This window comes from Triturus cristatus, chromosome 4_1 (assembly GCF_964204655.1).
Source record: "Triturus cristatus chromosome 4_1, aTriCri1.1, whole genome shotgun sequence".
Taxonomy (NCBI): Eukaryota; Metazoa; Chordata; class Amphibia; order Caudata; family Salamandridae; genus Triturus; species Triturus cristatus.
Genome location: NC_140585.1, coordinates 1,100,360,102 through 1,100,373,611, shown reverse-complemented (window position 1 = coordinate 1,100,373,611; position 13,510 = coordinate 1,100,360,102). Strand labels below are relative to the sequence as shown.

At 45.7% G+C, this 13,510-nt stretch overlaps 1 protein-coding gene across 8 annotated transcripts in view; it reads left to right on the top strand.

Annotated features, from left to right (window-relative positions):
• The window catches only part of KIF21A (kinesin family member 21A), a 719,281-nt gene that overhangs the window by 302,275 nt on the left and 403,496 nt on the right, over positions 1–13,510 (top strand). For all 8 annotated transcript variants that reach the window (XM_085654100.1, XM_085654097.1, XM_085654095.1 and 5 more), the window contains exon 10: positions 6,679–6,742. In XM_085654100.1, coding sequence (XP_085510226.1) covers positions 6,679–6,742 — 64 coding nt within the window. The remainder of the gene's footprint in view (positions 1–6,678; positions 6,743–13,510) is intronic.

Below are 13,510 nucleotides of genomic sequence, written 5' to 3'. Positions count from 1 at the left end.
CCTCGAAAGCGCTTCACGCGCGAACCGTTGCAGCACAAAGCAGCAAAACCCAAGCGGTCCTCCAAGACACATCGGGCTCCGGCCCACTAAAAGCTCAAACAGCCTCTTCGGCGCCAGCCAACATAACTTTTGGCCTGCCGCCATCCACGATCCCGAAAATGTTCCAACTCAGGACACGGGTCACCCACACCACGGTTACACCTGCTGAGACGTCTCCGTCACGTTACATCGACGCCAACACCGGCAGGATGGTTATCCATTACCGGAGGATAACTTCAGAGCCACCCTTGGACCCTTTCAGGATCCCACTAAAGAGAAAGCTGCCTGTGGACTCAGAACCTGTACTTTGCGAATCTTTCGACTCGCCCTACCAGGACCCACTATCATTCTCTCCCACACACTCCGACACGGACGCGTTGGCAGACTATATGGATGACCAAGTCCCTTACCACGGAGACATGGACCCTGATGACCAACAGGACCCTGATCAAACTTGGGGCGACCCTGCTGACCCCAGTGCACCTCTAGATGCACAGGACCCACAACTCTATGGAGCGAAAACATCTCCGACAGAGGACACTGCAGCGTTCAACGCTCTTATTGAACGTGCTGCAAATAATCATGACGTGCAGCTTCACTCTGACACCGTGGAAGACGACTTCCTTATGGACACTTTCGCTTCCTCGGAAAGGCATGTAAAGACTCTGCCCATGCTGAAAGGAGTCCTCAAACCAGCCAAGGACATCTTCAAGGAACCCACCAGGGCACGGGTGATAAACCCCAGGATCGACAAAAAGTACAGATCAGCACCTGGGGACCCTACGTACATCAGAGGCCAATTACCTCTCGACTCCATTGTCGTTGCGAATGCTCGCAAGAGGGCACACTCGCAATCAACAGGTGACGCTCCTCCCCCGGACAAAGAGTCCAAGGTTTTAGAGACCTCTGGCAAGCGAGTTGCCGCCCAGGCTGCCAACATATGGCGCATAGCCAACACTCAAGCGCTCCTCGCTCGCTACGATAGAGCGCACTATGATACAATGGAGCAACTACTCCAACATCTCCCTGACCAGTTCAAAGAAGGTGCAGAAATTCTTATCAGAGAGGGACAGCCACTCACAAATGCTTCCATCAAGTGTGCACTAGATGCCGCAGACACGGCGGCCAGGGCCATAAACACAAGCGTCATGCTGCGACGACATGCCTGGTTGCGAATCTCCGGGTTCAAACCTGAGGTGCAAAATTATATACTGAACCAACCTGTCAACCCCGACTATTTATTCGGGCCGGAGGTTGACACGGCCCTTGAGAAAATAAAGAAGGACACAGACACTGCAAAGTCCATGGGGGCTCTCCAGACTCAGTCCTTTCGGAGCAGCTCCTTTCGTCGCCCCGGAAATAGGGGAGCAGGTAGAGGGCAGGGGTCACAGCAGACATACAACAAGAGCAATACCCAAACCACCTACGATAAAAACACCCGGGGTGGATATCGTGGCTCCAGTACAAAGGGCAGAGGACGCGGCTACGGCAACACCAGGTCCTCCCCCAAGAACAAGCAGTGACGCCCTCTCCTTTCCTCCCGACCACATAACACCTGTCGGGGGAAGGCTACAAAGGTTCCTGTCCACGTGGAACTCCATCACCACGGACAGGTGGGTCAAAGATATTGTCAAATACGGTTACTGTCTAGAACTAACCTCCACTCCACCCACAATACCTCCAAAAAACCGTCCTATGTCCTCAGAGCACTTAACGCTCTTACAGCAGGAGGTGCACAGTATGCTTCTAAAAGGCGCAATAGAGGTCGTACCCGTCCAAGAGCAAGGTACGGGGGTGTACTCCCTGTACTTTTTAATACCGAAAAAGGACGGGTCACTCAGACCTATATTAGACCTGAGACCCCTAAACAGATACATTCTTTCCGAGCATTTTCACATGCTCACTCTACAGCAAGTCCTCCCGCTGCTCAAGCAGGGAGACTTTCTAGCCACACTGGACCTCAAGGATGCGTATTTCCACATACCCATTCACCCATCACACAAAAAATACCTCAGGTTCACTGTTCAAGGGCAGCATTACCAATTCAGAGTCCTTCCCTTCGGCGTGACAACGGCACCAAGGGTGTTTACAAAGTGCCTAGCTACTGTGGCGGCACATCTACGGAGGCAGCACATACATGTCTACCCTTACCTGGACGACTGGCTCGTTCAAGCAAAGTCAGCCCAGCAATGTGCCAGCCACATGTCCCGCACCATTCACCTCCTTCACAGTCTGGGGTTCTCACTAAATTACCCAAAATCCCATCTACAGCCCGCACACGTACAACAGTACCTAGGTGCGACTATAGACACTCTGGCGGCCACAGCTCAGCCGAATTTGGTGAGAATCAACAGCATGCAAATGCTGATTTCAAAGTTCAAACCTCAACACTCCCTTCCGGCGCGAGTGTTCATGCAGTTGATAGGCATGATGGCCTCCTGCATCTTCATAGTCCCACACGCGAGACTACATATGCGCCCGCTTCAGGAGTGCTTGGCACGTCAGTGGAATCAGGCTCAAGGACAATTGAAAGACCTAGTGTTGGTGAGCGGTCGGGCATACAACTCTCTGCATTGGTGGAATCCACAAAACCTTTGCAAGGGTCGACCGTTCCAAGAGCCTGTTCCACAAATAGTACTGACAGCAGACGCGTCTCTCCAGGGATGGGGAGCTCATGTACTCCACTACACAGTGCAGGGACTATGGACCACACAACAGAAGAAAATGCACATCAACCTTCTGGAACTGATGGCAATCTTCCTAGCCATGAAGGCATTCAAAGTACATCTGTGCAACAAGGTCGTGTTGATCCGGACGGACAACATGACCGCAATGTACTACATACAGAAGCAGGGAGGGACGCACTCTCCACAGTTGTCTCATCTGGCTCAGAGCATGTGGAAGTGGGCCATTCAGAGGAACATGTTCCTCATGGCGGAACACCTCCCCGGCAAGGACAACCAAATGGCGGATCTGCTCAGCAGACACAGCCACCAGATGCACGAGTGGGAGTTACACCCATCAGTACTCCAGCCGTACTTCCAGCAGTGGGGTCATCCAGAGATAGACCTGTTCGCCACAAGCGAAAACGCAAAATGCCAAAGCTTTGCCGCCAGGTTCCCACATCCGCAGTCGCAGGGCAATGCGATATGGATGAACTGGTCCGGCAGATTTGCGTACGCTTTTCCCCCAGCACCGTTGATACCGCTGGTGGCTCGCAAACTCAGACAACACTCCCTGACACTCGTCCTAGTTGCTCCTACGTGGGCACGCCAGCCATGGTACACCACCTTCCTCGAACTTTCCGTGGTGCCGCATCAAAGGCTGCGGATCAAACCCGCGCATTTGACGCAGAACCATGGAGAGATTCAGCACCCAGATCCGCAACAGCTGAACCTGGCGATCTGGTTCCTGAAGTCCTAGAGTTTGGCTACCTCAACCTGCCACCTGACTGTATGGACATCATCAAGGAGGCCAGAAGACCCACTACAAGAGCTTGCTATGCAGCCAAATGGAAAAGGTTTGTTATTTACTGAGGTAATAATGACATTAACCCGCTGGACGCATCCATCCAAAACATCATTTGTTACCTCCTACACCTATACCGATGCAATCTAGCGTACACCTCTATACGTGTCCATTTGACCGCAATATCAGCCTATCTACAAACCAGGCAGCACCTCTCTCTATTCAGAGTGCCTGCCATCAAAGCATTCTTGGAAGGACTCAAACGAGTTATTCCACCAAGCCACCCACCAGCTCCAATGTGGAACCTCAACCTGGTCCTCACACGCCTGATGGGTCCACCCTTTGAACCTCTCCACTCATGCGAGATTCAATTCCTCACCTGGAAAGTAGCCTTCCTGGTAGCGATCACTTCTTTAAGAAGAGTTAGTGAACTCCAGGCACTAACAGTTCAAGAGCCATTTATACAGGTTCATGCCAACAGGGTCGTACTACGTACCAACCCCAAATTCATGCCCAAGGTAATATCGCAGTTCCACATGAATCAAACTATTGAACTGCCCGTTTTCTTCCAAAACCCACAAACTGTCGCGGAAAGGGCACTCCACACACTAGATGTAAAAAGGGCCCTCATGTATTACATCGACAGGACCAAACCCTTTAAGAAGACAAAACAACTGTTCGTTGCCTTTGCCCCACACCACAAAGGTAACGCCATCTCCAAAGCAGGGATAGCCAGATGGATAGTTAAGTGTATCCAAATTTGTTATCAAAAGGCAAAACGCACATTAACTATTTCCCCACGAGCCCACTCAACACGTAAGTTAGGGGCCTCCATGGCTTTTCTAGGAAATATTCCCCTGCATGATATATGTAGAGCAGCCACCTGGTCCACTACACACACGTTTACCAAACACTATTGTGTAGATGTGCAATCAAAACAGCAGGCAGCTGTAGGACAGGCTGTTCTCAAAACCCTTTTTCAGACCGCTGCAGCTGGCACTGGTAGCCGCCGCTAATAGAGGGCACTGCTATACATTCTATGCACAGATATGAATTCAGCAGCCCACATGCCTCGAACTGAATATGCTACTTACCAGTATGCATCTGTTCTTGGCATGTAGGGCTGCTGACATTCATATCGCCCTCCCTCCTCCCCGGCGCCTGTAGCAGCTGCAGCTCTCAGAATTACTGTAAGCATGGTCATCACTTTCTGTATCTACTCCATCACTGCCACAATGGCGAAAAACAATCTGAGGATGGAGAGGATGCCCATGTGCACTGTAGTCCAGGGGAGGAGTCACCTATCCAAGGATACTTCGAAGACTCTTCCAGGACAACAACGTGCAAACATCCGGACCCAACACTAGGCGGCGATCTATGCACAGATATGAATGTCAGCAGCCCTACATGCCAAGAACAGATGCATACTGGTAAGTAGCATATTCAATATATTTTTGTTTTTTCTTATTGGATTTTTGTCATTTTAGTGTTATTTTGTATGTTACATTTTTCTTTATTACTGTTTTAGTATTACATAATACTTGCACATTGTGCTACATTAAATCTGTCGGCTCTGTACCATAGCTACCAGAGGGTTGAGCTCGGGTTAATTTAGTGACTATAAAGGTTCATCCTGACAAGAGTAGCATTGTGATTATCCCTTGAGGTGCACTGTCACCCATCCAATTAATAATCCAGTTTTTTACTCTTATGCAATAGGACACCGGACAAAAAAGGAAAAACAAATATCAAAAACTTTACTTATGGCTAAACCAAGATGTAGCAGAAACTAGGTCAACATAATTTGCTCTAGGAGCACCTCCTGTTTTGTGTTATTGATTAGAGCAGGTTGTAGCAATCAGGTTACTTCTTCAATTGGGCTCTGTATGTTGTATATATTAAGACACCATTTTGCATTAGGCATATAGTGCAAGCGGTACTAATCACTGTTGACCATTCCACTTGTATATGTGAGGACTTCAATATGTGCTGCCACCATATCTGCTCTGGTACCACACCTGAGTGTGTAGGAATCTGTTGCCTAGGACAGATGCAGATTGGCGCTGTTGCTGAGTCGCTTAGTCTGGATTTTAGGGCTCCCCATCCTGGGATGTAATAATGTACCTTTTGACAAAGAGGACTAATTTGAAAAGCATACAGACAATTCTGAATCAGAAGTAATGGCTCCCACATCTTTTCGTAGTATGTGAAAAGGTTGTGTGAAAAGACACTGAATGTTCAGTACGTTTTCCACTGCCAGTAGTACCTCAGAGTTTTCAGTACGTACTATCACGCTTTATGAGGGACGTTTTGTACCGTACTTCTTAACAAATTAACTTGGTCACTTTTAAAAATAATGGATCTTTCATAGATCCACAAGAAGCCCTTTAACCTCTTGCACAAGACTTTTACATCCTGAAACTCTGAAGACTGTATCTGACTATGATCTGCATGGTGTGAAGTTCAGGTCTCGAAATGAGGTGGAAAGGCTACACAAAGTGGTGTATTAAATGGAACACTTTTAGCACCACTAATTTAAATGTATTGAGGATTCCTAGCTGGTTCGGGAATAATTTAGAGCATGTGCATCTATGAGATATAGGTACAGAGTAGGACCTCCTCTTACCGACAAGTAAAAACTTTTAGGTAGTGTGAATACAGGTTTAAAGCAAAGTAGTAGAACATGTTTGAACAAACCATTTTCTTAGAGACTGACTTGCTGCAAGGGTGATGATGATGACTGACCTCAGCCTCTGAAGTGTCATCTTCCCGGGGGTTTTAAAAAAGGAAAGAAAATCCTACAATTGAAGGTTAATGCAGAGTTAAAGTATTCAGTTTATTTGAATTGTACCCACTTTATCAGCCATCTCTTTGCCCATTAAACAACAAAAAATAACTCTTGTGCTGGAATTCTGAAATAAGTTTGTGTGTGTTCCCAACCTCTTCTCAACATAATTTATGCAAGTAAAACATTAATTAAACAACACCACTATTTTGATTTGTGATTTTTTGGATTACTGGTGACACATAGATATACAGTTAATGTAAAAATGACCCTGTATCTTTGTATGTCTACCAGTGGCTAATAAAAGTCACCTGGCCTTGACGGAGTGTTTATGTATTGTGCTAATCTTTGTCTTGATGACGGATCTCCTCCTTTGCTTTTTTTAGGTGATGGAAATGAGGAAATAAGCAACATGATTCATAACTACATTAAAGAAATTGAAGACCTCAGGTAGACTTTTGTTGTTATTTTTTCTTTATTTTGGAATATATTTCTAATTGAAATTCTTTTAGTTTAAAAAGCTGACAGTGTATTAGCAGGCAGTAATTTACTAAATATAAATGCTTTTCTGAATTATGGTTGATTGGTAGAATGACCTAGCCGTTTGGACTGATAGATTTATAGCCTTCAAGTTAGATTTCTCTTTTTATATTGCTGTAAACAGCTAAGGAAAGCTTTGTTCACCTCATCAAACCTCTATAATTGGCAAAAATAGTAAAATATTTAAAATATTTTTTAAACAAAGTGGCATGGTAGGAAAGAGAGAAGTAATTTAAAGAGTAAGGGAAGTTAATGCAGAAAACCTAGGGAATGGTTTTGAGATTGCGTTTCTGGTGTAGAAATGTGGCTAAGAGGGGAGATGCTAAAAAATAAGTATGTAACAGGAACTGGAGTAGTTCAATCCAATACGGAAAGAATAAAAGGAAATAAGAAGGTAATGTGGACCTCAGAGAATCTAAATCCCACACCATATTTTTTTGTGAGAAATTTTAAGAATTGAAAACAATGGTGTGTTTTTTTTTTTTACACAGAAATGGTAAATGCATGATGAAATGTGGATACAACTCGATTCTAAGAAAAGTTGCATTGAGTTAGCAAATAATATAGTTGTTAGGCTGCCGGTATAGATCGTAGGATACTTCACAAGTAAGTTTAGGTAGTTACTGACACTGGCAGCCTCTGCCCTGTACTATCCCATACCAAGCAGTGGTATGGAGGGAGCTGGCAACAATACTCTATTAAGGAGAACCTTCACAATCGTGGTTTCAGTTTAGTGCAGGTCAAGCCCGACAAAGCTATGTTTTCATCAGCAGAGTGGCTGATATAGTCCTTTCAGGTTTCACAGAACAATTTAATAAAGAAATTTAATGATCTCAGTGTGTGACCTATGCCCTGGATCTTGACTTGTCCAGTTTAAAGATCGCAATTGATGCTTGTGATTTATGTTCCTTCTGAGGGAAATATTGACCACCAGAAGGGATGTCCATTTGTTCTCTCTTTGTTAGAGATGCACAAGACAAAGACACACTATGTTGATCTGAGTGAAGTGAATGCTCCAATGTCATGTCAGCATTGATAGTCTTGGCAGTGAACTTGTCTCGTCGTCGAGTGGTGTGATTTTGAGCAGGAAAGCGCTTTGAGGTCGAATATCTTTCAAATAACAAATGATGGGGCTTCATTGTTGAAAAAGATCCATCTTCTAGGGATGAACATGTCCGCACCGCTGCCTTTTGGGGATGAGGACTTAGACGTAGTAGAGTTGGAACCCTCTTTTGCTTTTTACTTGACTATCATGTTTTTTTTAGCTTATAACACAGTCTGTTTCCTTCACAATCTTCTAATGTCCATCCGCAGTAGAATGTGAAATCGGAAAGCAGACACCACAGATCTCATGGGTATAATAAGCTGTTTTGTTATGACTGCCACTTAACAAGAGTGATGGTTTTGTGGCTGGGAAATGTCACTGGAAAAGCTTAAGAAAGCTTTTAAATGTTTCACAGAAATGAAACATCTTAAAAAAGAGTGAAATCAGATGTTAAGGCAGACATAAATGGCGGAAATTGGGTAAAAACACCCACACTGCTCCTAGGTTCTAATCTCACGAGCCGCATTAAAACCCCTGAATTTTAGAGGCAACTGGCAATACTGTGCAATTCTGTTATTGGAAACATTTAGATTTCCCAAAGACACAGAGCATGACCTTTGTTTGCACTACGTCAACGTAATTTAGACCTCTTTTTGCCCTCATTTAACACACCTTTTAGCAGTATTTTAAGATTCAGACACTGCAATTTATTTATTTTATTTTTTTCTTCAAAGTTGTTTACGTTTTTTACAGCTTACATTCTGAGATAGCACCATCACATGTTCCCGCGCAGGGGATCAGAAGGCCTCCGCAAGACCATAACAGTTTAACAAAATGCATTGATTAATATTAACCAGCTCCTCTTCCCATTAAGTAGGCCGAATGGTGGATACAGTCTCTAAACGTACTGGAGCTTGAAATGAGTCTTTGCAGGAGTACGATGCAGGCAGGCAGTTATATAGAAAGCTCAACTTCCTTCTGCGACGGTAGCTTCCCCAAGGTGCTCAGTTGGAGTGCTGTACATTAAATGGACAAAAACATGTACAAACGGATCCCAACGTGGGATAGTGTAAATAAAAGACAAAAAAGAGACAAAGAAGGAAAAAAAACCAACAAAAAAAACCAAAGCCCACCCCCCACCCTACCCGTGGTGGCGGCGAAACTCATACAATCAATCAAGAAGGTGTTCGACACTGGGACATTGAAAGAGATGGAGGGCTCTTATGGAGGAGGGACACACAGCAGATGGAAGGCCTCTGGAAAGGAAGGAGACAAGGGGTCCTCATATAAATTCAAAGTTCTTATAGTTATCCCTGAAAATGTCAGCCATACGCTCTAAACTAAGCAGTCTCCATAGACGAGAGTGCCAGAGGGAAATAACTGGGGCCTCCCTCTTCTTCCAAGCGGCTGCCAGAGTAACCTTAGCCGCTCCAATGCAAAGCCACATAATCATTTTATCAGCTTGAGTCTGTTGTTCTAGGGAGGAGTCACGAAGTCCCAAAAGGACTCCCACCATGGTAGTGGGGATGGGATAACCCAACATATCTTTTATATGTGCCAGGATCTCCTCCCAGAAGGGACGGATAAACGGGCAATCCCACCATATATGCCGGAAGTCCCCAAGGAGTCCACAGCCCCTCCAACATCTATCCGAGGTGGTGGGGAAGATCTGCCGAAGCTTGGATGGATGCAGATACCAATCCATCATGGTCTTCAAGTGTGCTTCCCTGAGTTCAGTGGAATGATTGAAGCGTGCAATGTCGGACCACAGGTGCGTCCATTCCTCATCGGAAATAGGACGATGAATCAGGTCTTCCCACATGGACATGTACCTGGGGCGTAGGGATAGAGCCGTTTTAAGTAGGAAGCTATATATAAACGAGATCACCCCTTTCATATTAGTAGTCTTGGTGAGGAAGGCCTCAAATTTAGTGAGAGGACGAGTGGCAGTGTCCCGCATCTGAGGGGTAAGGGCCCAATGCATCAATTGCGTATAATGGTATCTTTCTGTGTTCTCTAGTTCATAGTCCCACTGACAGTGATCTAAAGTGAGAGGATCAAAAGTATGGAACAAATGTGTTAGAGCTAAGCAGCCTCCCTTTCTCCAAGCATCAAAGAGTTCCTCATGCTGGGCCGGAGGAGATGCTGGATTAAAGTGGATCAGAGTAAACGGAGACGGGAATGAGGTCCACCTATCGTCACCCGAGATCGAATCCCCCACTTAAGAGTGGTGCGTGTGGGGGTGCTAATGTATGTGTTCTGAGGTCTGTCCCTTCGAGAGCGCAACACTAGATCCCATATGGTTCGCCCCGTCACGCTGCGATCCATGTGCAACCAATGTTTCTCGGATTCCCGTTGGGACCATTCATCCAGGACCCTCAGCTGCGCCGCTTTGTAGTATAAGAGGATATCTGGGAGGCCTACTCCCCCATCAGTGCGGGAGCGGTGCAGCAGAGAGTAAGAGAAGCACGCTCGTCCTCGCTGCCAAACAAAGCGCAGGATCATGGCCTTCACTTTCCGAAAGAAATCCTTCTCCAGTTCAATGGGTAAGGCCTGAAATAAGTTGAGAAGCTTGGGCATGAGAGTCATTTTCACAGCGTGTATGCGGCCCAACCAGGACAGGAAAAGAGGTTTCCATTTCATAAGGTCTGTTTGAATGAGCGCAAGGATGGGAGGGAAGTTGGTGGCATATAGCCCCTCAATTCTCGGTGTCAACTGGACCCCCAGATACTGGATGGATGAGGTAGCCCATGAGAGCGGAGTAAGAGATTGGAGCCGGAGGACCTCCGTAGGTGAGAGGGTATGATTAAGTATGTACGATTTGCCCAGATTTATTTTAAACCCTGACACTAGTTCGAAACGCTTGAGCTCCGACTGTAAGTGCGGAGGAGACGACGCGGGCTCGGACAGAGACAAAAGAACATCGTCCGTGAACAGAGATATTTTATGGGATTCTCCTGTAAATGGTATTCCCTGGATGTCAGGATTATTCCTGATCGCTAAGGGTTCAATGCTGAGCGCAAAAAGTAGAGGTGAAAGGGGACACCCCTGACGCGTGCCTCGTGAGTGAAAAAAGGGAGATGATTGTGTCCCATTAATCACCACTCTAGAGCGGGGGAGACAGTAATTAGCTCTTATCATATTGAGAAATTTAGGCGCAAAGCCGAATGTCGTAAGTGTGCGAAAGAGGAAAACCCAGTCTACCCTATCGAAGGCCTTCTCGGCGTCCAAGCCCACTACGACCGCAGGGATTTGGCGTCTATTGGCCTTTTCCATCAGGTGTATGATTCTACGGGTATTATCGTGCGTTTGGCGGCCTTTGATAAACCCCGACTGGTCCGGGTGAATGAGGGTAGACATGAGGTCATTTAGGCGTTTGGCAATAATTGAAGAATACAGTTTAGCATCCAGATTCAATAGGGCAATCGGCCTATAGGAGGCGCAGCGTTGGGTCTTTCCCCGATTTGGGAATCACTGAAATCACCGCCTCAGACATGGTGCCTGAAGTTGCACCTTCTTCCGCCATTTTGTTAAAAAGATGTACAAGATAGGGGGAAATATCAGGGGCAAATGTCTTATAAAAAAGAGCCTTATAGCCGTCCGGCCCTGGAGCTTTGTGAGGTTTTAGGTTTGTAATGGCCATGGGGACTTAATCTATGGTTATAGGAGCGGTGAGCAGATCATTCCATGCATCAGACACCTGGGGCAGAGGCAATGACTGGAGGTATTCCTGTTGAGCGTCTGCATTTAAGGATTGCCCAGAACATAGGTTCCCATAGAAATTCCCAAAAATCTCAGCTTTGTCCCCGTCCCTATGTGTAATTTTCCCCGCACTCTGTTGCCGGCTCAAGTGCTTGGTGCTTTCTGTTGGTCTGTCGCAGACCCACCTCCCCTTTGGGGTATGGCTGTGGTTTCTATTCTAAGTTAAGGAATCTGCGGCTAGATGTCTCTATCAGATGTACGAGTTACTTACCTTCGGTAACGATGTATCTGGTAGAGACGTTGTCTAGCCGCAGATTCCTTAACACCCACCCAGTCTCCCCGTCTGCCAGGACCTTGCCAAGTGGGGTTCTCCGCTGGCCCCTTTTACAGTTGGCATTTGTTTTTTCTCTCATGGGTGCTCACATTATTGCGTCCCTTTGAGATTTGCCACAATACAGCTGACTCCCTCTCAGCGGTTTCTGTTACCATAATACAGCTGACTCCCTCTCAAGGGTTTCTTACCTGTAAAATGATGCCTTTTGATTAACCTTCACCAGGAGATTCATCTTCATCTTCATTTTCTTATCTTCTCTTGCTGCCTTCCCTCCCTCCCTCCTGCCTTCTCTATTGGCTCAGGGTTCTGGTCTCCTTCTACAGTCGTCTTCTCTGCGGATCTGTTGACCTCCTTTTCAGACCTCCATTACTATAGGGGCAGTGCCAGTCTTTTCATACCTTCCTGCGGTGGACTGTTCTCTCTGTGCTCTGTTCTTGCTAGACAACACAGTTTTACATGGTACTGACACACTATTTCTGTCTGTTGTTCTGCATGGTAATCACAGTCTCTTTCTGTCTGTTGAGATATTCTTCCCTTGTTGCACTTGGGAAGGGTCTTCGCTTAGCTTGCGGGGTTCTTTCTCACAGCTTTTTCCCTTATATGTAGGCAGAGTCTGATTCTGTCTTTTACGATGGCGTCTTGCACTATCCTCCTTATTTATTCATGGATTTTCATCCCTCGCACACTGTTCCCATACTTTCACAGTTTTTTTGTTGGTGGCTCCGTGTTGTCGATGTAAAGTTTCTCCGAAGAAAACTGACTTCAGCGCACCGGGAGGAACTTGTATGACCTCGCTGACGTCACGTACGTGGACGACGTCAGCGGGGTTGTGTGGCGCCGTCCCCCGTCGCGCAGAGGTGCTGCTGCACTTTTTTTTCCGGATCCAGTCTGACGCCCGGGGATATTATAAGTTAAGGAATCTGCGGCTAGACCACGTCTCTACCAGATACATAGTTACCGAAGGTAAGTAACTCGTACATCTGGACTGCTCCAGTACTCGCACAACCTCCATGTGTTGGCTGCCTCCCTGACCTCCCCCCTCCCTCTAAGCCACTATTTTCTATTATTGCTGTCTTTTTTTTTTTTTTTGGTGCTTGGATGATTCTGTTGCCATGTCTAATGGGTGAGGTTCATGGGGATGTTTTAAAAGATTCTTATCTGACAGTTTATGTTGGCTTCTAGCCGAACACTGCTAAAAATCACTTATATTTTATGATTTAGATGCATATCAGAAAATTAATATCTGATAATGATTTCAAAGGAAATAACACATTTTGTCTCATTTGGTTACAAATCAAGAAATTTAATTCTTAAGGTATTCAGTTTTTATGCAAGTGTTTACAGGAAAGTTTATTTATTCAACTAACAGTTTGAAAAATTAAAATTTTCTTTTATTATACCTTTCACAATGTCAGACATCATAATAAAGCATTTTTTGTTTTGAAATTAATAGTGATGCTGAGTTTGGCTTTCCAAAATGAGCTCTGGAATTCGTTTTGAACAGTTATTTTTTGCATCGATTATTTTACTAATTTTCTCCATGATACTCTGAACATAATCTAGCTCCATTCTGCTAGTGTGTAATTAAGAACATTGC